General features: G+C 44.5%; 1 protein-coding gene across 1 annotated transcript in view; it reads left to right on the top strand.

The window, feature by feature from the left end:
* SHISAL1 (shisa like 1) overlaps positions 1-27,029 on the top strand; it is a 91,486-nt gene that overhangs the window by 42,247 nt on the left and 22,210 nt on the right. The window contains exons 2-4 of the mRNA XM_063308287.1: positions 4,021-4,120; positions 6,406-6,619; positions 21,857-22,162. Of these exons, the coding sequence (XP_063164357.1) occupies positions 4,054-4,120; positions 6,406-6,619; positions 21,857-22,162 (587 nt within the window). The 5' untranslated portion in view covers positions 4,021-4,053. The remainder of the gene's footprint in view (positions 1-4,020; positions 4,121-6,405; positions 6,620-21,856; positions 22,163-27,029) is intronic.

The following is a 27,029-nucleotide window of genomic DNA, read 5'->3' as shown; positions in this document are numbered from 1 at the left end:
TTAGCCAACCCAATTTAGAGGGAGAATGAAAATCAGACAATAATCCGTTTGAATGTGAGATCTGCAGTTAAAGGCCAGAGGATTCTGAGATTGAGAGTGGAGATTCAAAGGCAGAAAGTTTCAGTCCTGGGATCTAATGGGGAAGCATCAAAGATGTCCACAGTTGCTTCATTGTTTTGCACAGAATGGGATCCAGTTAGGGAAATAAAGTTTTGCAAACTCCGCTTGGACTTCTTTTAGAGCAGAAATAGCAAGGGTCAGCACAGCACAGCACAGCAGGCTCCCAATTTTACAGCAGAGGGTCTGCAGAGAAGGTGTGCTGAGCCCTTGCAAAAAGGGTCCTGTTCCCACTTAAAAATAAACCTTTTTAAACAGTAGTTAAAAAGTGAGCTCTGTTTAAAGATCAAAGGGTCCATGGCCTTCTGAGCTCTTGATTTTCTAGGCTTGTTGACATTCATTCCTCTTTGGAGAAAGATTCAGAAGGATGCCAAGTGACAACCCTTGGGCATGAAAACCGGCTGGGTGACCTTGGGCCAGTCACTCTCTCAGCCCAAGAGCCAATCAGGCTTGGTATGAGAGTTCTAGTCCCGCCTTAGGCACGAAAGCCGGCTGGGTGACCTTGGGCCAGTCCCTCCCTCTCAGCCCAAGAGCCAATCAGGCTTGGTATGAGAGTTCTAGTCCTGCCTTGGGCATGAAAGCCGGCTGGGTGACCTTGGGCCAGTCCCTCTCTCTCGGCCCAACTCACCTCACAGGGTGGTTGTTGTGGGGAAAATGGGCAGAGGAAGAAGTACTGGGGTGTTCCCCGCCTTGAGTTATTTATAAAAATAATAAAGGCGGGATAGAAAATTAAATAAAGAAATAAACTGCTTGCCTCTTGTAACTCCCAGGGTTTTCAAAGCCAAGCTCTTTAGATACAAATGTCTACCCTTCATCCCTTTGATCACTTCCTTTCTTGTCAGCCAAGCCTGGCATGAATTCCTTCCTCTTGGCAAGCCAGCTCCTGATGGGAATAATGCAGGACATCCAGTTACAAATCTAGTGTGATGTACATTCCCAGGGTCTTGGATCATGATCATAATCTGTGCACATAAAAACCAGGCAGAGCTTTGATTGCACCACCATCTTGACCATTTTGACCACACTGTGCAGACACTTCTGAAAAGTTAAGTGAAGTCTTGGAGTTGTGGCATGTGGCTCTCTGTTAGGAATTTGATAAGAGTTCAGAAAGGAGAATGAAACCCAAACAGCAAAATGTGTTCCCTCCCCAAAGCAAGAAGGAGCAATCTGGTAGGCCGAGTTTTGCAGAAGGGATCCAACTGGTGGCTGATTTCTCATGTTGATATTGGAGACCGCGTCACACCTTTTGATGCCCCCCCCCCAGCTTTGGAAGGAAAAGTGCAGCAGTGTGTCACACCCTGAAAAGCCAGAAAGTTTCTGCATGTCCATCAAATCTGCAAGATGTCCTCAAGTCTCCTCCTGAGGCATCGACTCAATTCAAGACGTTGAATCACCTTGGAGGTCTGATTCAGAGATTCGGTTCAAGGGTTGATTGGATCAGGTGGCTTCCGACTCAGTCGCCCCTCTGAAGCTGCACAGGGTCTTAGTTGTTGAAATCAGAAGCTGAACGATCTGCAGTTGCCTTGTTTAATTGCTGCTGTAATGGGAGTTGTGTAAGCTTCTCCCTCATGCCTAGCAGAAGCAGCCAGGTCACACCTTTTCTGGCTAACAACCTCTCTGAAAAGGCAGATGCTTTCACGAGTGCAGTTCAATTCATCGGATGCATAGAAATCCTCCATCGCTCTAGCCACTCTCTGCATCTGCCTTTTCATAAAGTGTGTTAGTCAGAAAAGGTGCAACCAGACTCCTGATCCTTTGGCCACCGCAGATTCAACACAGCTGTCCTCCTACAATGTCCCCATTCGCATCAGTACTAAATCAGGGGACAGCTCCTTTTATTCCACCGGAAATGCTGCATCTTCTCTCCACTGCTCTGATCTCTACAACCTGACTTTCTGATTTTTTCCCTATGGCCCTAGAGTTGGACCTGAGCATTGGGGGCCTCTAGTCCAGCCTTCTGGTCAATGCAGGCATCCACATGAAAGTATCCCTGATTGGGGGCTATCCAGCCTCTGCTTGGACCCTTCCAGTGACATGGAGTCCACAGCTGCTTTGGTCATTGGTGCACTGCAGTTACTGACAGGAATGTTTTGCTGCTGTCCCATTGGAATCTGCCTTCCCGTGTCTTCCATCCACAATTCCATGCCCAGAGCTCTGGAATGATCAAGGGCAGGTCTGGAGGTTTTCCTGTGTGACACCCTTGCTCTCTACTGCCATGTTTCTCAACCTCAGCAACTTTAAGATGTGTGGACTTCAACTTCCAGAATTCCCCGGCCAGCCATGCTGGCTGGGGAATTCTGGGAGTTGAAGTCCACCTATCTTAAAGTTGTTAAGATTGAGAAACACTGTGTTAGGAGCTTTGTGTGATGTCCAAGAGCTCCCTTTGATCTTTTCTTAAAGGTTTTAAAAACCCATTGTGCTTAATAGCAGCCAGAGGCCCTTTGAATATGACTGTTATGTTCTGAAACTTTCCGGGTTAAGCCATTTTCTTTTCATTTCCAAGTGCCAAAGCTTTGTTTTTATGCTTTACTCCATACCTTGGCTGATTCAGAAAAGCTGAGCAAGGGTGGCCTTCATTAGTGTTTGATTGGGCTGCCCAGATCTTCTGGCCCCGGGTGGGGTCTGCATTGGGGGTCAAAAAAGCCACGATGGTACAAATGAAGCACCACGCCTTTTTGCATGCCATGTGTGATGCACGTGAAAAAGAGGTGAGGTTCAATCACATAGTCATGGCTTGATTTTTTTGACCCCACCCCACCCGTTTAATGGAAAACCACTTGCATATTGTTGCCAAGAAAACTACATATGGAATCAGTTGAGCTTGACTTGAAACATGTCTTTTATATCTTCTTTGCACAAGCATCCATGGGTGGGACAAACGGAAGCGAATCACACAGCCATCATCACACAAACTGCACAGTTGATGCAAATCCTGTAATTGCACCATTCGTTCAATGATGTCATGGCTCACGCATCGTCGTTTTGACGTCATTATGACTTGTTACAGTGGCTTCTGCTCCTTTTGAGTGTGTTTTAAAGTAGAGAACTAGGGTGAAATATTTAAAATAAGTAGAGCCTCTCTCCCTGGGTGTGTTTCATGATACGTTATGCTGAGAGCTGGGAAAATAATCCCAATTTTAAGGTGCCTGAAAACATTCTGGACTCCAGGGAGAGAACAAAATGTTTAGATTTCCTTTGCCATTTAAAGAAAGAGAAAAGGAGAAAGAAAAAGGTCAAACTTCAGGGCAGGCCTGAATTCTGGAAAGGAAATCTAGGAAGCAGGGAGAAAAAGAGCTAAAAACGTGAAAGATAAGCATGTGGAGAAAAGAAAGTTGCTTCAACAGAATTGCCATTTAACAGGTCCCCAAATTTGGCCACCCTAACTTGCAAATCAGATCCTTTGGTGACCTGTCAGCTGACTTGTTTTTGCTTCTAGGAACCATCATCCCTGTTGGGGCAAGATGAAAAGATGCAATTTTTGGAGGTAGCCTGGAAGAAATTGCAGGTGGAGTTTTGAATGCTGGAAAAAGCCCTGAAGAGTACAGAAGTTCTATTTCACAGTTCAGTCTAGAAATGAATTAACTGAAGTGCAAGCAGTTCTGCCGTATGCACACTCCTTTACCACTTACACATTCTTCGTAGTACTTACGTACTGCAAAGAGGAAAAAAAAGCGATGCTCTCAAAGTTTCTGCATGCTCTGGTTGAGTATACTTCAGTCGTAAAAGGGTCTGTAAGCCAGAGGATGAGGTTGGCTGCAGAGCCTTGAAGCTTCATCCCCTTTTTCATGCCGTTTCGTTTTGAAGGTGCCATTTTTAAACCTTTGGGCCACTTAAATAGATCAGCATATATATAGGTACAAAGATTCCCCCCTCTTAACGTCACGATTTTGTCTTGCTCATCAGGTAATTCTCAAACAGCTCAATGAAAAGAAAACAATGACAAGTTGTGGTCGGCAGTCCTTACACACGCTGACGGTTGTATTCTGTTCACTCTTGTCAGCAGGTAAGACTTGCTTTTTAATTTATCTCTGGCTTTTATTTGGATTTCAGATCCCTGAAGTATTGTTGTACTTAAGCTCTTTTTGCTAAGAAAAACAAAAATAGCATAGCTTTTTTGCAGGAGCTCTTCATGGGTCAGCACATATTTAATAAAAGGCAGTAGAAGAAAGCTGCACTTGTTTTGCCTACAAAAGCTCATTTCACAATCTGGCTGTTTAATCTTTAAGATGCTGACAGATGCTGCTGTTCGTTTTTAAACAACAATAGGGCTGGTATAACTTGGGAAGGGCAAGTAACTGGTTTTAGAAAATCAACCTAGAAATAGTTTATTTATTTAATATATTTGCATACAGGTAGTCCTTGACTTAGGACAACAATTAGGACTGGAACTTTGGTTGTTAAGTGATGCAGTCATCAAGTCAGGCATCATGTGACTGCGCCCAATTTTATGACCTTTTTTGCCATGGTTGTTAAGCAAATAACATGGTCGTTAAGCAAATCTGGCTTCCCCCATTCATTTTGCTTGTTGGAAGCTGGCTGGGAAGGTCATAAATGGTGATCATGTGACCGCAGGGATGCTGTGACATTTGTAAGTGTGAGGACCAGTCGTAAGTCTGGTTTGAATTGTCGCAAAACTAATAGTCGTAAATTGAGGACTACCTGTATTACTTCCTAGTCAGATGCTACTAATAGCTTTAATAGAACAACACCAATAAACACAACTTACAGGCAAATATGTCAAGGCCTCTGTATACTGTCAGTAGGCAAGATCTTATAAAACCTTCAGGGAAACTCAGGGAGTTCAGGGTAAACAGGGTGGACAGAGTTTTTGAAAAGAGGCTGATCTGCAGCTCAGATAAGGTACTGTGGAGGGGCAGCGGCACTTCCAAAATGGCATGGATGCTTGTGGTCACACCTAGGATTACTGAGGCCAGTGGTGGAGGGGAGGTCAGAAAAGTCAAGATGGCAGTAGCAACCATCCACCACATGTAAAAAACAGGTGGGGTTTTGATCATATGGTTGTGCCCACGATTGTCATGAGCACTGATGGCGAGCAGGAGGGGGCCTCTATCCAGGGGGGGAAACACATGCGTAGTGCTGAGGAATTAAGCAGCCATTCCAAGAGACACAGATCAGACCTGCCTTGACTTTGGGGTTTATCTGTCTGGGTTTTTCCCATGCTTCTTCAGTTTGGCAGGATTTTCTGTCTTATGTAGCAGCAATAAATGCTAGAGACCTATTCCTCATCTCAGCGTGATTCCTGACGGTTAGGACAACGATCTTGACTTTTTTTTTAAACCCTCCCTCCCAAGGATGCCCCTGGTTGGGACAGATCATGATGGAATGACTGATTCTCCCATTTCTGAACATTCCATAATCCAGTAATTACCTGGGTTTGTCTCCCACCCTAGTCAAAATAGGCAGCCATTTTCATCTCCACAAAGGTGGATATCGATTTAATTGTCCATTATGCAAACAGCAACAACCACAGACACCTGGAGGACTCTCGCTCGGCTCTATTGATCGAGGGCAGATTGCAGGAGGTGTTTGCCTTTGTGCCTTTTTGTTCTCTTGAATGTCCCTGACACCTTTGTATGCATTGGTGCATCATTAGCCACAGACAACCTGGATGGTGTTTGGTCTCCATCAACCCCTTTCTTGTAGTATTGATTTCAACAGGAAAATTAAAGGGCTTTGTTTACCGTAAAAATCAGTGGGATTTAACCATAAGAGCCTATAATCAGTCCATGAAGTGGAGAATCTCATTTCACGTTGTGGCTTTGGAAAAAATGAAGCTTTGTCCTTGGCTGAACCCCAGAGACTAAAATGCTTCCAGCTGAGTGGAGATGTAGGATTAGACCAGTGTTTTTCAACCTTGGCAACTTTAAGATGTGTGGACTTCAACAAGGCTGGCTGGGGAATCCTGGGAGTTGAAGTCCACACATCTTAAAGTTGCCAAGGTTGAAAAACACTGGATTAGACTGCAAAGAGTCAAAATGGCATCCAGTGATCACAAGCTCTGATGAGAAAAAGAAACCTGGGAACTTTTTGATTTAAGCTCCTCCGAGCCACAACCTTGTTACAACAGCTTGGGGAAATAATTTTGTTTTGCCCCAATCCACAGCTATGGCATTAGGAAAGACCAAGACCTACTTAAAGAGCTGAGATAACGAGGGTGCGCATGTGTGTGAGAAATGCCTGCTTATTTTGCAGTGCTGCATAAAAGCTAACCATTACCTTTTTCTGTTGCAAATGAGTTAACAGAGAGATTTACACCTTGCCTTACAGCTTTCTCCGCACATTTTCGAGTCTGTGAGCCATATACCGATTACAAAGGTCGTCCCCACTTTGGATTCCATTGTCCCCGACTTTCGGACAATAAATCGTACATCTTTTGCTGTCACCATAACAACACCGTGTTTAAATACTGCTGTAATGAAACAGAGTTTCAGACTGTTATGCAGATGAACCTCACAGGGAATGCAGATGGATACATGCATAAGTAAGTAAATACACTGAGCTGAAATTACCTCTTTTTTCTGTAATCAAAATTTGATATTTCCATATTCAACATTTTACTGAGTCATCAAAGCAGGTAGCAGAAATGGATTTAATTGCATACGTATAGCTAAAAATAAAAGAAATAAATAACACTGGAAAAGGAGGAGGAGAGGGAATTGCCATTTTTCTGCACAGCAGAAGGGTTATGCTTGGCTAACTGCTATTTTAAACTTGTGCAGGCTTTGCATATTAATTACTTGTAATCATTTGCACTTAAGCAGTAAGGTGCATCTGACTGTATAATCCCTGGAGCATAGCCTCTTCCTAAGTTTTCTTCCTATATTTTAATTTTAAACTCTGTGGCCTGTTCTTATTGCTTCCCTCCTTCCTTGTATTCCTTTTTATTTTTGGAAGTATCCTTTAAAAACTCTGACTGAAGGGTGATGAAGAAAGCAGTTGAATTTCACAGCATGTTTATATCTGAAGCAGCTTTCACCACAGCCTAGGCCCAGAATTTGCTTTTTAGTGCCATCAGTCAGTGCTCAGAAACAGCAAAATAACTAACATTAACATTAACCTAGTTGGATAATGGGAACTTCCCATCAATGTGGTCATTGGCAGGGCCATGTACGTGGGGTTTCAATTACGTCCCATGGCTGCCATCTTGACTTTTTTGACCCCCTCCCCTACAGACACTTTGGTCAATTGGAAACTTCCATTTCCTCTTTCAACCAAGTGTCATTTCTTTTATTTGCACTGTGATAGTTGGATTACTTTGGGATTAATTGCCTGTTCAGAATCAAAAATCACAATGTGATGTTGGTTTATCTGGACAACACATGCCATATTAACCAAAGTTTGTCCAAAGTCAGATGAAATAACAAATGGGGGTTAGTAGAAAATTGAAGTGAATATTTCTAGGTCATCCATAGTTGTGCGGAGAAGGAAGAACGGAAGAAACTTGCACCCCTGAAGGATATTTATGTAACGCTAAACCAGGATTTATGTTATAGGCCTCCTGATGGTATCTTCTCCCAGCTCAAGGCTTCATCTGTGTTTGTGGTGTTTCAGGGCTAAAATACGTAGAATGATGATCAGTTGATCAACTGATGAATCTCGTACCCTAACCCTTCTAGCTTCTGCTGATGCGGCACCAGTGTAAGGTGGGATGATGTGAATCAGAATACTTGGTGTGCAGAGAAGGATGCTCAGTCCCTCCTCGTAGGCCCTTTGTTTCAGCGGAGTAAGTCACTTGCACAGATTGCAGGCTCTCTTCTTATTTCAACAAGACTGCGCTTTGGCTCCATGGGGTTAAAAAAATAAAATAGAAAACATGGGCAGCCCGAGACTTTTGAAAGGAGGACCCAGATCCCTGATCAAATTCAGCCACCCTCTGCCTATGCTGGAGTTGACGTTCTTCTGGTCTTTACGGAGATTCAGAAGGACAGAACATCAGCGGAACTCCTGGGCGGGTGCAGCTGTGGACAAAGGCACTCTCTTGAAAGCAGAAGATGATTGGATCTGTGATCACTCAGGCTAAAGCAAAGATCTCAGAAGGGGCTCTTCATCAAAGCTTCCCTCCATCTCTCTGCGCCTCCCTTCGGGATCTAAAAAGGCGCCCACACCATCTGCCTTGGGTGCCAAGTTGGACAAGCTTTGAATCTTCAGGTTGTCTGACGTTGCTCTTTCCCTTTGAACATCTGTTCTTATCCCCATCTGCTTTTGCAGAGGTCGCCAGCAATTGAACAGGAGGCAAAGCCTTAAGCTGTCCGTGATCCACCCTCGGCCGGGGGGGGCGGGCGCAGAAGCAAGAAGACGGAGGCTGCAGTTGTGCAGTCAAAGCCCCACCGCTTTTTAACGTGCATTTTAAAAGCAGGCGGGGCTTTGAACATGGCATCACAGCCATCTTGACATTTTGACTCTTCCTCCCCCGCCCCCCAGGAGTGTCTGCAGGGTGTGATCAGAAAAGTCAAGATGGTGGCCACGATGGAGTGAAAGCAGATGGAGCTTTGATTGCACCCTGGCCGTCATCTTGACTTCTTGGCTACGTCCTGCAGACCCGCCCCCAGAGATGCCCCTGCAGCTGTCCTCCTAAGAGTTGGGGGATTTCTTCTCTTACCTCTTTCATCCCAGAAGTCAGCATTAAAATAGTTTGGAAGCCAGTGACCTTGGCTGATCTGTTGCACCTCTCCCAGACTCGCTCTTAACCCACCCACCTCACAGGGTTGCTGTTATGGGGGGAAAAGGAGGAGGGAGCAGTATATGCACCACCTTGAACTGTTCAAAATTAAGGCGGGATATAAACTGAATGAGTGCATGCACGCACGCACCCAGGTGGAATGGCATTTGGGGTCACTTTGCAGAGCTCCCTCAGCAGAGAAATATATATGGAACAAGTTCCCTGTAGTTAGAAAAGAATTCTCGATTGTAAGGCAAAGGAAGTTTAAATTTCATCTAAGTTTGGGTGGAGCTGAAACAAGGGGACGAACGTTTTCTGAAGCAAGATGTAGCATTTAAAATGTGCTTTTACGTGTTTTGGTGATACCTTTGGATGGCCCATAAGGTAGGATGCAGAAGTCCTCCCATGCAGAGTAAGGACACTTCTTACTGTTGTCGCTCCAGAAGAGCTTTGCCGTGGCATCAGATTGGTAGTGGGTGCCATGCAGAGTCATACGTAATGTCTGATTGTTTGGATAACGTAGCTGGAATAAATAGCTTGCTTTTTATTTTTAAACCCCAAATGATACTGATGCATCTGTTGAGAGAAGCAGAGAACATGCAATATATATGTATGTATGTGTGTGTGTGTATACACACACACACACACACACACACACTGTATATATACTGTATATATTTTTAAAAGGGGATTGGAGAGAGTCTTTCCAAAAGTAGTGGCCCACGTGCAGGCTGTCTTTTTGCACCAAAACTGTCCTGTGGAAATTTGGCTGAGTTGTAATAAAAATGCTCACGATTTGCTCTTACTGCATAGATCGCATGCCTTGTTTTCAAGTTAGAGTTACATCTTTCTGAACGGGATTGAAGGAGGAGGTGGGAAAGAGAAAACCTTTTCCATATTTTTGCAAATGTCATTATGTATAATTTATATTTCCGGTGTCCCCTTAAACAGCGGCGATCATTGCTGTGCACTAAGCAAGGTTTGGCCTCCTTTCAGTGCTGGAGGGGAAGGCCCCAAAGCAAGATCGGGGCTTTTTCGGCCTCCAGTCTATCAGGGCACGTGAGAGTTAGGATAAGTGCAGATAGTCAGGATCCGTTAATCTCTTTTTAGATTCAGATTTAAGCACACGCTTGCTTAAAAAAGAAAGAGGTTGCATAAAATCAGAAGGAATCTGGTGGAGCCTTTTCTGACTAACACGTTTTATTAAAAGGCAGAAGTTTTGTGACCTGCAGCTCATTCATGTTAAAAAAGGGATGGGGCTTCGCGTGGTTGTGGCCACCATCTTGACTTTTGTGGCCCCCTCCGTGCACACCCCTACCTGCAGTTCAGGCTTTAGAGCAGTGTTTCTCAACCTTGGCAACTTTAAGATGTGTGGACTTTGACTCCCAGAATTCCCCAGCCAGCCATACTGGCTGGCTGGGGAACTCTGGGAGTTGAAGTCCACACATCCTAAAGTTGCCAAGGTTGAGAAACACTGCTTTGGAGTATTTGTTGCCAAAAAAACCAAACCTGCACAGAGGAATTGATGAAGTGGCCGGGATTCAAATGCTACTTGAGAATGAGGTTGTTAGTTGGAAAGTATAAAACAGAAAAACCAGATTTCTCCCATCCTTGTTCAAAATGCTGTAGCATTCTAAGTGCTCTCCGAGCCGGGCTGGTTGCCTGCAGGCGCTCCGTCCCCCAACTGAGTAGCATCATCAGTGCGAGGGGGGTGGGGTCTGCTGCCCCCCCCCCCCCGCACTGAAGAGGTTCCCCAGTTGGAGGATGAAACGTCTGCAGGCAACTGGCCCAGCTCGGAGACCACCCGAGACGCCACAGTCCAACCAACCCTGACTACAGGGAGGCTCTTCTATTGGCAGAATGCCACTGGACTTTTAAAGGCCAAAATAGCTGAAGCTGTTCAGCTGATTGAATAGATGAGTGACCACATCTGGCTCCAACCTGTCTCTTAACTGCAAGAGAGGCTCTTTGGACTGCTCTCCACTTAAGCCGTTGGGCATGCACGTGTGAAAGTGAGTCTCACCCAAACTGGGGGGGGGGGTGTTTGCCCCCACCTGGCTGCTTCTCCCTTCTCTGATTCCTAGCAAATCAGCTTGGCTTGGCTTTTCATTGAACTTTGCATTTTCAGTTAATCTCCCGTTGTATCATTTTATTTCTTTAGGACACTTCCAGTGTTGGTGTTTATATTTTTATAGACTGTATGGTAACCTGCCTTAGTAGAAAAATGGTATAAAATTATAACAGGCACAAATAAGGCCTGGCTTCTGTGAGCTTTCTCTCTGATCCCTTGGTGGACATCCAGGCCAAATGGGCAGAGCCATTTTTAGGCAACTTGAAGCCCGGCAAGCTGACAGCACCTAGCTGACCTTGGTGGATCTCCAAAGCCTAGATTGGGCCAGACCTGGTTAATACTCAGATGGGGGACCACAAGGAAATCACAGGGCTGTCGCCTGGACTGGGTGGTTGAAAAACCATCCCCAAAGAACCATTGGCAAACCATCTCCCTATGGATACCAAGGAACCTTCATGGAGAGGTCCTTATAGTCCAGGAGTTGAGCTTGACTTGAGGGTGCAGGTAGCAACATCTGGATCAATTAGGCATTTCCCCCAAAGCAAAACATGGGCAGGTCTGATTAGTACTTTGATGAGAGGCCATGAAGATGGACAGGGGAATCGAAAAAGCATTTCAGGGGGAGGCAGTTTCGAAGGGTTTTCCCCAATGTTTCTTCCTGATGCCAACTTTCATCTTCTATTTTTGAGCTCCTCTTGGCTGATGGTGGGCTTTATTGCTCTCCCCTGTCAAGTTCTTCTTTGGTTTGAAATGTTAACGTGAATGTTTTAATTGTCCCTCTGTTCTGTGTAAGCCGCCCAGGGTCTTTTTGATAGTGGCAGTGTAAAATGTGATGAATAAACAATATTGTTGCCAAGAAAATCTATGTGGGCACATCCAGGAAGTTACCAGGAGCCAGGATCAAATTCTGGGGGGGGGGGGGGTTAGTTTATAATTCACTAAGCCAGTGTTTCTCAACCTTGGCAACTTTAAGACGCATGGATTCCAGCTCCCAGAATTCCCTAGCCAGCCATGAATTCTGGGAGCTGGAGTCCACGCATCTTAAAGTTGCCAAGGTTGAGAAACAGTGCTTTAAGCCTTTTCTCCTCATTGAGAAATCCTTGCTAAGTTCTCACCAAACTTCAAGGTGGCCTAGAAAACAGTAGGAAAGGAGTTGCTTTGAAACCCTATTTGCAGACCTCTGTAAGAAAATGATCTAATAGGATCCATTGGTTACTGAACTTCTCAGCAGCTCTCGAGGCCACAGTTCTTCCAGCTGTTGTTCTGTGTGCATTTCTTAGCAAAGTGGGGTTGACTTTGCATTATACATGCTATATAGAGAAAGTGAACAGGGCTGGCTACCTCGAACCAATAAACAGTGGCATGTAAAATGACTGTCTTTTGAAGCAAGAGGTGCCACAGATGTTCTCTTCATCTTGGCCTGTTCATTCCAAGTATTAACGCTACAGTGATGAAGCAGTTGTCAAGTGAAGCCCTTGAGTGAAACTGATCTCTTTTGCTGCTGAATTCTACAAGACGATTTATGTGCATTTCCATGCTTATTTCTCCTAATATTTTTCCTAACCCAGTATGTGTATTTTCCAGTGGCCTTTCCTTAATCTAATGCATTTTATTTAATTGAATTTGCAACCCCTCTTTGGGTTTATTTAAAAATAATAGCATTGAAATGTTACCAACAAACAAGTTTTATTCACCCTTATCCCTATATATTTATTTGGGGGGCCAGTTATTCACATTTTAATCTCTACCTTTGGATGCATTGTATTACAGTGTGGAAACCATGCACTTTTTAGGTTCTTTTTGCATCCCTCTACATTTGGGAAGTAGCAAATGAGAAAGTTTCTGTTAAAACACAAATTTAAGAATTTTTTCGCCGACACCCACATTGTGGTCATTTTCACAGGACATAAAAGCATCCTGTCTTCACTCACCATCTTCCATCGTTTTGTTACCGCTGTTTCACTTAATTGGTGCTAATTGGTTGGAGCAGCTATGGGGCACCCTTAGGGGAGGTCAAAAAAGTCAAGTTGTGACTACGGTCACAAGATTAAAGCCCTGCCTGTTTTTAAAGTGTGCTGCAAAGAGCTTTAAAAGGAGGCAGGGCTTCAGTCTCACAGTTGCAGCCCCAATCTTGAGCGTTTTGACCTCCCCTCCACAGATGTTCCTGAACAGCTGGCATCCTTATTTTTCAACACACACATGCACACTCCCCAGAAAATGAAATGATGTCACAAGCTCCATGGAATTTTCTTGGTGTCACTACAGAGTTGGCTGGGTTCCAGCATGTTCTTGTAACCTTCCTGGTGGCATCTGATCCAGAAAGCCAACTCAACTTCACCTGGGGTTTTTTGAGGTCGTCTTCCAGTACCCAAATCAACCAATCAATGCAGCAGAAAGGTGTCTCCTGGGTTGATTTGCTGCTATCCATTCACCCATCTCCTATGCCTCGTGCCATTCGGGGACAGGTAAATATCGTAACAGTGACCCACACCTTGACAAAGTTCTGAATGAGTTACCATTCTGAGCATGACTTCTCTTGGCAAGAGAGAAGCTAGAATCCTAAATCATGCAGACACCCAAGGAGTTGTTGTCTTCCAGACTCTGCCTAATTGAAGAATGATTAAACAATCCAGTTACTCCTAGCAAAGTGGCTCCCCACCATTGGAAGCCATCTAGGAAGAGCAGGGAAGCAGCAGGATGCCCACTTGGTGGGTGGGTGATTTAAATGCAAAAGAGCAGTTAATTATAAAACGAATTGCTGCTGCAAATTACGTCCTTCCCAGTTGCTAAGATCTAAAAGGAGAAAGTTGGACCCCCAGGTGTTCCCTCCCTGCCACCGAGTGATGGGGGTGTGGGTCAGACTGTTCCAATGGCATCACTTTGCTTTAAAGCACTTTAAGCTGGGTGCCTGGGTTAGCCATGTGAATCCAGCCAGAGGCCTCCGAGTTCCATTCACTGACTCAGGGCCATCCTTTCACCATCCTATTTCTCTCTTGTCTACGTGGTTTGGTCCCAAAAGTTCTTGCTTGGAAATTCATGCAGTTATAAATGAATATGTATAAAGAAGATAATCTGGTGTGATCTTGGCCATTGAAGCAGCATAGCATCAGCTTACATTCATATGGTTTTCTCCAACTGTGTCTGTTTGTGGAGAGAGAGAGAAATTTGTTTTTAGTAGCTGATACAACAGAAGCTGATGAAACGTGATGTAGCTTCTCTCAGACTCCCTCATCAGCACCACACACAGTTTTTTGTTTTCATCTGTTACTTAATAGAAGCTTGGAGATCCAAAGAAGAATATGAGAAGAAGCAAGAAAATAGGCTCCAGCCTAACTTCAGGAAGAACTTCCTGATGATACAGACTATTGGCCAGTGAAGCTGGCTGCCAGTTGAAGTATGAGAGGTCTTCAAGCAGAGGCTAAACTGCCTTCTGTTGGGGTGGTGTAATGGTGGATTCCTACAGTGGGCAGAGGGTGGGACCAGATGACCACTGAGGTCTCTTCCAACTCCCACTATACATGGTACATGAGAAATAAAATAGATGGGGGATTTCTGTAATGTTCTCTGTTTTCTCAGCTGGGCCTGTGTAGATCAAAATTCTTTAAGGCAAAGCTGCATTGTCTGGAAAGTAGGTGATGATTTCTTCTGTTCTGGCAGTTGGGTTTCTCCACGAATGCCCCTTCTCTGCCTTCCACCTCTCTGGCATCAGCAAAGCCAGGAATAGTTTCTTGGAGTTGGATCCAGGCTGAGGTTGACCTGAGACCAGAGGGACAGGTTAGTCCTGAAGTTCACCCAACTGAGTCTGTCTCCAACTCATAGCGTACCAGCTGAGATGCAGCGCCAACACCCAGGGAACGACTGTGGAGTTTGTCTGAGTTAAGCTATCTCTGGATCGTGAAGGAGCTAATGATAGGGTGAGAAGAGGCCTCCCAATTTCTCGTGCTCCAGTGTTTTGATATTATAAGCAGAGTTAAACGATGTGAAATTACAGCAGAGGGAAATGTGATTTGCACCAGAAGTAATTTGCTCAACACAACAAACAAACATTTTAGGTATAAGGCAGGAGCTGGTTAACCTTTAAAGCCCTAAGAGGGTTTAGATCTTGGGTACCTGAGGGATTCCCTGACTCATGGTGAACTTGCCTAGATGTTTAGATATTCTAAGCCAGTCTCCTACTTGCAAGACCTACTAAATAGCTGGAGTTATGATTGCTCCCTGAAAGGGTGTTAAGAGCTCTCTCTTCATGCAGTGCTTCTTAAATAAGGCTTTTATATATATATATAAATCCATTCAATCATGTCTGAGTTTCGGAGACTGCCTGGACAAGTCCCTGCAGTTTTCTCAGCAAGATTTTTGGAAGTGGTTTGCCATTGCCTCCTTCCTAGGGCTGAGAGAGAGCGACCGGCCCAATGCCACTCAGCTGGCTTTGTGCCTAAAATTCCAGAACATCTCTTTGTAAACCTGGGTTGAAAGGTTTGAAATCCAGCAGATAGCCAAAATGATTTGTTAAGGGGGGAGGGGGTAAAAACAAGGTTGCAACACAAATTAAAAAGATGCAGGGCTTCAATCGCATGGGTGCAGCCACCATCTTGGCTTTTTTGACAGCCCCAGCATAGACTCCTGTGTTTTATAGCAATCAGTGGGAAAGGCGTAACTGCTATATATAAACAAGAATGGTGTCTTATCACTACAAATTCAATACTGATTTGACAGTGCTGTTTATCACACAAATGCTCAATTCGAGAGCTGAGACTTAAAGGCAGAAGCCAATGGAGTGAACAGCATCTAAAAGGCAGGCATTTCGTCTTATGATCGAATCCTTCTTTTAAAAAGAACTGTGCTATATTTAAAATCAGATAAAATACATTTTTGTATTTAAACTTACCCTAAGCAGATGTTGTTTTTACGGAACAGATGGAGATCCCACATAATGGCCTCATTGAATAAAGTGCTATTTTAAAATTGAGTGTTCATTTTTCAGTACATAATTTTTAATGAACCGAAGTAAGCGCTTTATGAACAATAGGTATGGAGAGTCAGACAATGAGAGGAGAGAAGCTGATTTTCCACCCTGGATCCATGTGAGTCTACAGGTGACTTCTAACAAGTCAGGAGTGAAAACAATATTCCCTTCTATGTATTTCAGAGTCACAGTTATTTGCTGAGAAGTGGGTCCAAGCAGGGACTTGTTCCCCCTTATTTTCCCCTTCAATTTGGGCAGCGTAGCTGGTTAGGTAATTTCATCAGCAACACTCAGCTTTTTTGTAGTTTCTGCCCCCTTCCCATCACCTGAAATACTGAAACACAAGCCATTTGTTTAATCTTCTTTCCCAAAGTAAGTCTTTTCCCCGCACCAAATAAAAATCCAAAGAAACTCTTATGTATATGATCCATTCGGAATTCTTTTTCATACAGATAACAGCTCTTTCATGGTGTTTTTTCCCCGTCATCCCAAAATGTAAAGCTGGGATTATGTGAAGAGCAGAAAATCTACTTCTCTAGGCTGTCCCACCCCACAAAAGATAGACTCCTAAGGAACTTCTCCAGCAATTTAATTTTTGTAAGAAGAATATGTTGACAACATTTAACAGAAAGAACGTGAGACTGGTGGAGAAGTTAATGCTGACTGTATAAAACTGGATATTGAGAATGACGCACCCAACAGGTCAGACGAAGATCCACCCACCCCTCTTTGCCATTCCCTTAAATAACCAGATCCAAACTCAGCATGACTACAAGATGTTGGGGACTGTAGGTAAGCAGCAGCTGGAGGTCCACCATGTTGTGGAATCTCAGTGACTGGGCTGTGAATTAGCCCAAAGGAAAAAGTATCATCATCCCAGGAGAGATTTTACTTTCCTATGTCATTTAAATACTGGGAAGCCCTACAAAGTGCAGATTCCCTTTTCTCCATCACTTGGAAAGGTCTGTGCTGCCTGCACACATCCACATTTCTCTGGTGCATTGAGGATTGTGGAGAGAAAACTGATTGGTGTCATGTATCTTAAGAGATTTCACTGTAGCATCTCAGAACTGTTTGCAAGCCAGTGTGCAACACATACAGCCCTCCTCGCTCATTTTGAAAATCAGCCAAACCTGCTTTTTTAAGACTGCTGAGATGGTGGCTTCATCATTTGCAAGTGCTGTTTTCATTTTCCGCATGAGGAGAGTCTTTATTTGTTTCTACAATCCTACAGATACTTGCTTCCAATCCTAAACCTTCAGAGCAGCAATGTATCCCAGGACTGGGCAACCCATGGATTGCCCTGCTTAGATTGTGCTAAGGTTTGATACAAGCAAAGCATCATATTATTATTATTATTATTATTATTATTATTATTATTATTATTATTCTGAGATATACACACACACACACACACATACAAACATACATATATACACACACACACACACACACACACACAAACAAAAAAACACAAGGCAGCAAACATACCTAATCCTCCTGCCTCCTCTTTTCCCCACAACAACCCTGCAAGGTGGGTTGGGCTGAGAGAAAGGGACTGTCCCAAAGTCACCCCGCCAGCTTTCATGCCTCAGGTGGGACTAGAACTCTCGATCTCCTGGTTTCCAGGCCAGCACCTTCACCGCTATACCAAACTGGCATCGAAGCAGGGCTCTTTCTGTGAAGGGGCTGGATGATCATGGCCACCCCACTTGCTTCTGCAGTGGACAAAGATTCCCATTTCACTAGGCCAGCCAAAGGTCAAGTTGGCCCACGTTGATCTCAACTGAGTGCAGAATTCCAGTTTGTGTCAAGGCAGAATCGCTTTCAGATCTAAATTTTTGGAATGAAAAGCCAAGCTGTGCAAAAGTGAATTCTGAGCCAGTACGTCCATAATTCATTGTGTCTTGAATCACTGTTACTCTGCTCCAGGTTCTCCTTTGGGATAGGAGTGCAATAACACATGACAAAGAATTATGGTGATAATGTTTGTTAAATACTTTGAGAAATATTAAGCATTGCTCATTGCCTCTTACAAGATCCTCACAGGAAGAATCTCACAAGTACCTCTTAGCTGTTTCCCTAGCCCACAGCTGAGAATGGACAGACCAACATTAAAGGAACACAGATTTGATGTAGTTTAAAACTTGATTGTTGTATCTGCTCATAGATGAAATCATGAAAGTAATCTGTAGGGAAGTCTCCTTTCATTGAGCTCAACTCCTGATGCCTAGCTAAATGCATCCACATTGCTTTCTTGGCAGTAATAGGAACGTGGCTTGCCACTGTCACCTTTTGGGATGTTTGAGGATTTTTTTTTTTAACTTCTGAATCCAGCCCCCACCCCCCCTTTAAGTACAAATCAGATTTGACTCTTAAGCTTTTTCAAGGTCAGCTGGATGCCACTTATCTAGCTGGGTAATACAGTCCTTACTCAGTAAAAAGCATGAACACATACGTGTTCTCAAGATGCAACAGATTTTGGGGTGATGTGTTTTCTGATGGCAAAAAAGTGACTGTGACCTTCAGTCTGTAAGTGGATAAATCAGTGTTTTTCAGCCTTGGGAACTTTAAGATGTGTGGACTTCAACCCCCAGAATTCCCCAACCAGCACACATCTTAAAGTTATTCAGAAGTCTTGAAGGGTGTAAACAGGAGGGGTTTTAAAGAATGTACGCTTCTGGCCAGAGAAAGGTGGGCCTTGGTTGAGCATCCGTCTGAGAAGCTTAATTTCTTCAGTGGGGGAGATCCAGTAATGCTGAGGCTGTATTGGAGCAACAGTGGAATAGCAGGGAGGGAAAGATAAGGAAGGAAATAGGGAAGTAGGCTTGTTCATTTCTGAAACCCTATATGGCCATGAGTAAAGCAAGAGGAAATAAGAGCTTCTTAAAACTTCAGTAGCATAAAATGTGGCAAGTTGTGGCAAGTTCTTAGTGGTATGGAGATACCAAGTCATCTTGTCTGCCTCCTGAAGAATCTGTACAACAACCAAGTAGCAACAGTAAGAACAGACCACGGAACAATGGACTGGTTTAAGATTGGGAAAGGAGTACGGCAGGGCTGTATACTCTCACCCTACCTATTCAACTTGTATGCAGAACACATCATGCGACATGCTGGGCTTGAGGAATCCAAGGCTGGAGTTAAAATCGCTGGAAGAAACATTAACAATCTCAGATATGCAGATTATACCACTTTGATGGCTGAAAGCGAAGAGGAACTGAGAAGCCTTATGATGAAGGTGAAAGAAGAAAGTGCAAAAGCTGGCTTGCAGCTAAACCCCAAAAAAACCAAGATTATGGCAACCAGCTTGATTGATAACTGGCAAATAGAGGGAGAAAACGTAGGAGCAGTGACAGACTTTGTATTTCTAGGTGCAAAGATTACTGCAGATGCTGACTGCAGTCAGGAAATCAGAAGACTCTTAATCCTTGGGAGAAGAGCAATGACAAATCTCGATAAAATAGTCAAGAGCAGAGACATCACACTGACAACAAATGTCTGCATAGTTAAAGCAATGGTGTTCCCTGTAGTAACATATGGCTGTGAGAGCTGGACCATAAGGAAGGCTGAGAGAAGGAAGATCAATGCTTTTGAACTGTGGTGTTGGAGGAAAATTCTGAGAGTGCCTTGGACTGCCAGAAGGTCAAACCAGTCCATCCTCCAGGCAATAAAGCCAGACTGCTCACTTGAGGGAATGATATTAAAGGCAAAACTGAAATACTTTGGCCACATAATGAGAAGATGCTGATGCTAGGGAGAGTGGAGGGCAAAAGGAAGAGGGGCCGACCAAGGGCAAGGGGGATGGATGATATTCTAGAGGTGACGGACTCGTCCCTGGGGGAGCTGGGGATGTTGACGACCGACAGGAAGCTCTGGCGTGGGCTGGTCCATGAAGTCACGAAGAGTCGGAAGCGACTAAACGAATAAACAACAAGCATAAAATGCAACAGAATATAACACAGAAGGCTAAAATCTCCCCTCCAAATATTTACCAGGTCAGACAGTGTTCCTTAGTCAAGATCGCCCCAGGTTTCCTAAATGCTGATGTCTGCTGAGACCCAGACTAAGGTTCACAATAGTAGTAGTAACTTTATTGATTAGTCAAATGACCATATCAGAAAGTTGGGCATCAGCCACTATAAGATATCAAATATAAAATATGATACAGTAAAACAGCTAACATACAGTAAAATTAGCTAAAATATACTATGGTAAGATAAAATATGATAAAATACAGTAGGGTAAAATAGAGATAAAATTGTAAGATAAAAACAAGATGTAATAAAACAAGTAATAAAATACAGAAACGATGTGAGTTTAAATGAAATCATCACCTTTACATGCCACCCCAATGCGTTCTATAAATTGCGTTCTCAGTTGGACAGCCCTAACTATAAACTTAATAGTTCTATTGACCACATACGTATTTGTGCCCTGTGGAACTACAAAGGTTCACGGACTTTACATTGTTTTAGCCTGATCTCGCACCCAAGCAGCAAATGCTTTAATTTTGTATGGGAAATGTCATTTGTCGTTCTGAAAACCCCATGTCTCTGTGGCACTTATGCTTCTCCTCTCTGACCGCAAGCTTGGTAGACCTGGAACCTTCAAGCTGACTCTGGTGCTCCTTTCTAACTCTCCCTTAATGGAAGAGTTGACCATATTTCAGCTGAAAAAAAGTTTTCCTTTGGTACTTGGGCAATATAAAACTTTTATAGGAAGCCTTTCCTAGTGGAAAAAGATCCAATAAAACCTTGTTTGGTTTTAACACTGAGTTAGCAATAGGCAGCTTCTGAATAGGCAGATTCTGAAAATCAATTGATCCTATTTGAAAGAGAAAATTGCTTAAAAGCCTTATTTAAAATAAACTACTTGATCCAATATTTTTTTTGCCTCTTCATTTCTCTACTCATTGAACCAATAGCATGTATATAAAAAATGCTTTCCCTCCCACCCTCTGCTTCATCCCGATCCAGTTGTAGTTTCAGATGACATCCTGGATGGCATATACAGGAGAAATGAAGCACAGAAATAAAGCAGGCTGTGACTGTAATTTGTAGCATAATGTAATACATTTTACAAAGCATTGCTAGAAGCAGAACTCTGGATAAAAAGCCACATACTGGAATGCAAAATTAGGGAGCAGCTTGGCAGGCCTGGGTTTTTCTTAGGCCAAACACTGCAACTGGCAAAGTCATACTGAATAATTTTTACTCAGACTGAACTGTCACAGCTTGAATATCTCAAAACAAAAAACAAAAATTATTCTCCTGGGTAAAGAAAAGAGAGAAAGTTTCCCTGAACTTTTTCTAGTTTCTTTAGCCATCCCCCCCACCCCTCCACACACACACAAATTGTTCTTTTTAATGGATGGCATTGAAACATGGGGTTTTTGAGCTGCACTCTTTAGGCTACATGATGCAACAGAAGTCCTCTGACCGCAATTATCTGGTTTTCAAAGAAGCCACGAGATAGAAAAACTTCATCTGCCCCAGGGTTTCTCAAAGTCAGCAACTTTAAGATGCATGGGCTTAAACTCCCAGAATTCCCATGCTGGCTGGGGAATTCTGGGAGTTGAAGTCCACGCATCTTAAAGTGGCTGAGGTTGAGAAACCCTGATCTCGACCATGCCATTTCAAAGACTTCCAGGCATCACAGAGTCCAGGTTTCCTTTGTTCCAGCCACAACTGCGAGTTAGTCTGTCCGTTCAGGATTTTGCAAGCGTGTGTGTTTCCCTCCCTCACGGGCATCAGTGGGGCAAGATGCACCAATGTCAAGGAGATGCGCATAGGCAGATGCCCCATGGCCTTGTTGAAGCTAGGCAATGTGCGCGTATTTCAGGAGGCTGCAGAAGAGTCCAAGCACACTGGTTTCACTTTGGGGAAGAAGAGAAGCAGAAGTAGAGCTAGAAACACGGATCGTATTTGCTGTGCATTTCGTAGCTCTAAACGCCTAATTAGAGGATGGGGAAGCAACCGTAACAATCCCTTGCTAACACCGGCTCTCTCTCCTCTTTCTGCAGCAATTACAGCGCGCTGTTAGGAGTTTGGGTCTATGGGTTCTTCGTTGTAGTCTTGCTGGTTCTGGACCTTTTGTATTACTCCTCCATGAACTACGACATTTGCAAAGTTTACATGGCAAGATGGGGAATCCAGGGGAAGTGGATGAAACCGGAAACAAGCCGGTGGATTAAACCAGCTCAGGACTCAAGGCGAGTAGAGACTCAGACGCATTCTCAGCCTCCCCCTCAACCGTCCCAGGCTGTCCACAGCTTAAAAGGAGAAGCTTTGACTCCACCGCTGATGTCTTTCCCAAGTTCAACTGCCTGGTAAGTTTCTCAAGGCTACGTCTCTCGTTTCATATCCTAACCTTTTATTTGGAAGCGGCTCAGGGCAGCAGGTAGCTCATAACTCAAAAACCTTGAGAGCTGCGTGATTTTGTTTTGATGCTTCTGTGTCCGTCTGGAAGTGAAGCCTCAGGAGATACCACACCCGTCTGACTTCCTGTAGGCTCAGAAGGGAAGCTGGGGCAGACCCGGTTGATATTTGGATGGGGGACCGCAGGGCACGCCAGGATCGCAAGGCAGGCTGGGAAGTGAAACAACATCCCAGAAGAAAGCAGCGGCTGATGGTTCTCTGCATCTGCCAAGGACACCAGCAGAACCGGTTTTCACAGATAGCTAGTAGGTGAGCCAGAGTAAATGCCCACAAGTCTCCTGAAAGAATCAAGATGGTCGGGTGCCTGCTCGCCAGGCTGCCAGCAGCTCTATCCTCGGTCCAAGGACAAGGCTGCGGGCAGTTTCAGGAGACACCCCCGCTCTCAGCAGGAGAGAGGCTGGTCGATCACTGGTGGTGAGCAAGCGGCTGGCCCGAGTGGGGAGGGGTGCAGGAGTCCAGGGTCAGGGGGCGAGAGCATCAGGGGGGCCCAGTCTTGCTCCAGTACAGCTCCACCCACGGGGGGGGTAAATCTGCTGCTGCCTCCATCCAACGGAGCCCCTAGAACGATGGTGTCTTCCTGCTTTGAGAGGGTTCGGTAAGTTTAACAACAGTTACCATTTTCCCACTTTACTATGCACTGTATTGCGTTGACAGATTAAGCTGTGTTTTTCTGGTTTTGTACAGCCTGATTTTCTGTCTCAGTGGCTTTGTAAGAAAGCTAGAATTGGGGACTCGTACATTTTTAATGGCGTTTTGCTCCCTGTGCTGAGGACTCTGGAAAGGTGGTGGTGGTGTGTTCACGCCTGTGCCGGGCATTTCTAATTCAGGAGGACAGGAAAGAAGGGGACGTTGGGCACAGTGTTGGCCTGTGTTGGCCCTGCAGTTTGAAAGCAGCCCCTGCGTTTGAAAAGAGGCAGAAACACCAAGCGATTGAAGGAGCCATCTGCCTTTTTCTGCTTTTATTTACGGAGCAAGGAGAGCTGCTTTCTCCCTTCCTCTCCCTTTACAGTAATTCCTTTTAATTCCCTGCCCTGCATCCCCTGCTTCTGCTCCACTTCTTGCCGATTTTTTTCCCAACCGATGAGTAATGGCAGAAGAGCGCAAAGTGGTGGACCCCTGGGACGTGGCTGCAGTCGGGGCCTTTTGATATGGAGGGTTTCTCCCAGGCTGCTGGCTTTGGAGTGGCACCGACAGGGAAAGCCAGCCTTTGGGGCTCCAGTGCTCATTGTACCAGCCGCAGTTCTGGAGATGCATCGGCTGGATGTCAAGCCAATCCATCCCTTTCCCCGCAAAGTCCCATGGGGTGCAGCTGGTAGCGTTTGGGGAAGATTCTCTGGAATGGACCTTTGTCCAGTAGTTGGCATTAATGGCAGCTGTGGGCATCTGAGCCATCTACCCTAGATGGCCTTTGGGATTAAAAATGGGTGTCGGGGTGGGAGGTTTAAAAAACATCAAGGTGGTAGCCCTAACTGTAATGGAAGCTCTGCCTCAGGGCCATAGATTTAGCCCCTTTTAGAGGGTTAGGGTTAGAGGTTAAACCCCCTCTCAAAGGGGTTAAATTTGGGGGTTGATGGGCAGTGGCAAAATTTAATAAATAAAAATAATAAGTAAAGATAAACCCAGGAGATGTAACTAGAGTAGCCATCAACTGGCCTTGGAGATCTGGAATTGAACCTCTGGTTCCTCCAGTTTAAAAGGGGGGAGAGCTTCCATAGCACATTCATGGCCTCTGTGATGATGATGATGATGATGATGATGATGATGATGATGATGATGATATTTTTAAAAGAATATAGGTTCCTTTTTTGCTTTGATTTTTTTTAAAAAAATGGCAACACCTGATCACTGCATGGAGAAGAGGCCAATCCACAGGGCAGGGGTCTTAGATGCCTCCAGGGGTGTCCGGACAGCATGGTCCAAAAAGTCAAGATGGCAGTCGCCATGCCCATAAAAAGTGGGTGGAGCTTCAGTCACACCATCAGGACCACCATCTTGACTGTTTGGACCATACTTTCCAGACATGCCTGGGTGCCTCAATTTTCCCATTGCAACAGAAGAGGGAGATGGGAGACATTTTGGCTTGAGAGGAGGTGGGGAGTGAGGGGACCCTTAGCAGCTTTCTTCGCCTAGAAGGAAAAAGGAAGCCGAGGTGTGCTCTGCTCAGTATTGCAAAGTCCTGACTCTTCCTATACATGGCAACATTTATCAAGCAGAAAGGCAGGGTCTCTTTTGCAGAAAACAAAAAACACATTGTTTTATAAACACAAAGCGCTTGGTGGCATCTTGCAGACTCGCCTAGCTACAATGCGGCTTTTCATCTCTCATCTCATCCTTGCCTGAAATGAACAATGGAACAAGTGGAGGAGCTTCATTTGAAGAGACAGGCAGATTTAATGTTGAGCTCTACTCAAGGTGATCCAGGAAGCAGCTGGGAAAGTCTTTTGGCAGCCATTCAGTGGTGGCTTTGCCATTGCTGTCTTTGGTTTTTAACCTAACGTCTTGGGATTTCCTTGTGGTCTCCCATCCAAGTCTGACCGTGGTTAGCTTTTGGCAAACAGCCAAGTCATCCGGGTGCTGCCACCTAGCTGGGACTTTAGAAAGTAATAAGATTGCGTAAGAATGGGAACATCTCGGATGTTCTGCTCCCTAGGCAAACAATATTTCATTTGGGCCAATTAGAGAAAGCGAAAAGGACAGCTGAACTGTGCACTAACAATCTAGATAATAGTTTTTTAGCTCTACATTTTACTTTTGATTGGGATGCATGATTAATTAAGCCTATTGGAGGGACAAAGGCACACAAAATGTGGAATTCTAGTTACTTGATCTACTGCATATATATCCATCCCAAAGAAACAGAGTTATGCCCTTGGTAGGTATTAAAATGTATGCTAAGTGATTCAACCTCCCTTGCAAAAGGTGTGTATTTGATTTTGTAGAAAAGTGTTCAGGGCAGGCAGCATGAGTGTGGTGCAGGAAGATGAAAATATCCCCACACACAAAAATAAAGGGCAGGTTTCATCCAGCCCTTACAGAATCTGTTTGATGAGCAGTAAGGCAGCAAGTAGCAACCCAACTAATTTTGCAAAACTGCTTTGCCATTCAAAGCATCCCGAGAGCCAGATTTTCCACCGGCTCTCCACAAACAACATTGGAAAAGAGGCATGCGTTATTATTAGCTGATGCCCTGAGCCTTTCTGGTGCTGTAACATGAACTCTGCAGTGCCATCACTGATCGGAAGCCTAATGATAAGCATGACGTGAGCAGTTTCCTCAAAAGTACAGCGCTGAAGTGTTTTCCCCAGAGAGAGAGATGAGCCTGGCCTGTCCAGAGGTATTGAGGAAGCATTGCACCAACATGGCCTCCAGTCCTGAGATATCCCGGTCCATTAATAATTAATCCATGTGCTAGCGAATGGCCTCTAATCAAAGAAAGCTTTTTGACATGGGTAGCCAATCACCCATTCCCCAGGTTAAAAAGGACCCTAACTGCTAAGTGCCCATTGTGGTAATGCAGAAAAAGGGGGCGCCTTCAGGCTGGCCATGCGGAACAGAGGTGAAAATTTAGCCTGCGTTGCAGGGATGGGAGAACCGATCAGAAAGCTGATGCCTTCTAGCTAAACAAGCGCTGCTCCTTTTCATCCTCTGTAGCTTAATGGCCTAGATTCCTGCAGAAAAAAAACCCCTTCAAATAATTGTGTATAGAATCAGGTTATAAATGGCCCTTGTTTTGAAGCTTCCCCAGCCTCCTTTTAAGTAGAGGACTGATAATATTTAGGCGAGCATGCTAGAGAGGTTTCCTGGCCTGGACAGAATTGCATTAAAAATAGCTGCTACAGCACTGTTGTTCCTGTTTCTCTTCAAACTTCAAACTTCCACCTTCCATTGCCTTCCAGCCTGCGTTTGCACACACACACGCACACACGCACACACACACACACTTATTGTATAACAGTATATGTTTTACATATGTACTAGTAGGTACATCAGTCTGCGTAACTTGTTCATTGAAAATATCCTTATGGTTAATGCCCCTCGCCTGGGCTGATTTTTTGCTCCATGTGATAAACTAAAGGCTATAATTGAGCAAGCAACATTGCTTTTCTTCTTTCTTTCTTACAGTAATTACTGTTCGTTCTTTAACCTTCTCTGTCTTCTTTATCTAATTATTTATCATTGTTATGTGGAGGTCTTGGCTGATTTTTTGAGCCTTATCTTAAAATTACTTTTTCACGACGACTCTCCCGTCCTCTCCCCAAGGTCCTTTCCCACTGAATGGGAGCAGCAGAGTGACAAATGTTGTTGTTTGCGGTGTTGCACCGTCTTGGTCACAGGAGATTAATGGATCCACAGAACGCTTGTCTATTTCCATGCTTGTAATCAGGCTGGTTTATTTCTGCAGCTTTCACTGTAAAGTAGGGAGTTTGTAAACAGCTCATTAATGCCTAATGACTGTTCTCATTGTGTGTGCACGCACGTGCTCTCTCTCTCTCTCTCTCTCTCTCTATATATATATATATATATATATATATCCATTCAATTGTCTCCAGTTCTCAGAGACTGGACAAGTCCCTGCAGTTTTCTTGGCAAGATTTCTCAGGAGTGGTTTGCCATTGCCTCCTTCCTAGGGCTGAGAGAGAGGGGCTGGCTCAAGGTCCCCCAGCTGGCTTTGTGCCCAAGGCAGGACTGGAACTCGCAGTCTCCCGGTTTCTAACCCAGTGCCTTAACCACTGCGCCAGACTGGCTCCCTTGTGCTAT

Source organism: Candoia aspera, chromosome 7, assembly GCF_035149785.1.
Source record: "Candoia aspera isolate rCanAsp1 chromosome 7, rCanAsp1.hap2, whole genome shotgun sequence".
In the NCBI taxonomy this organism is placed as follows: Eukaryota; Metazoa; Chordata; class Lepidosauria; order Squamata; family Boidae; genus Candoia; species Candoia aspera.
Note: the sequence above shows the minus strand (reverse complement) of the source record. Positions and strands in the feature narration are given on the sequence as shown.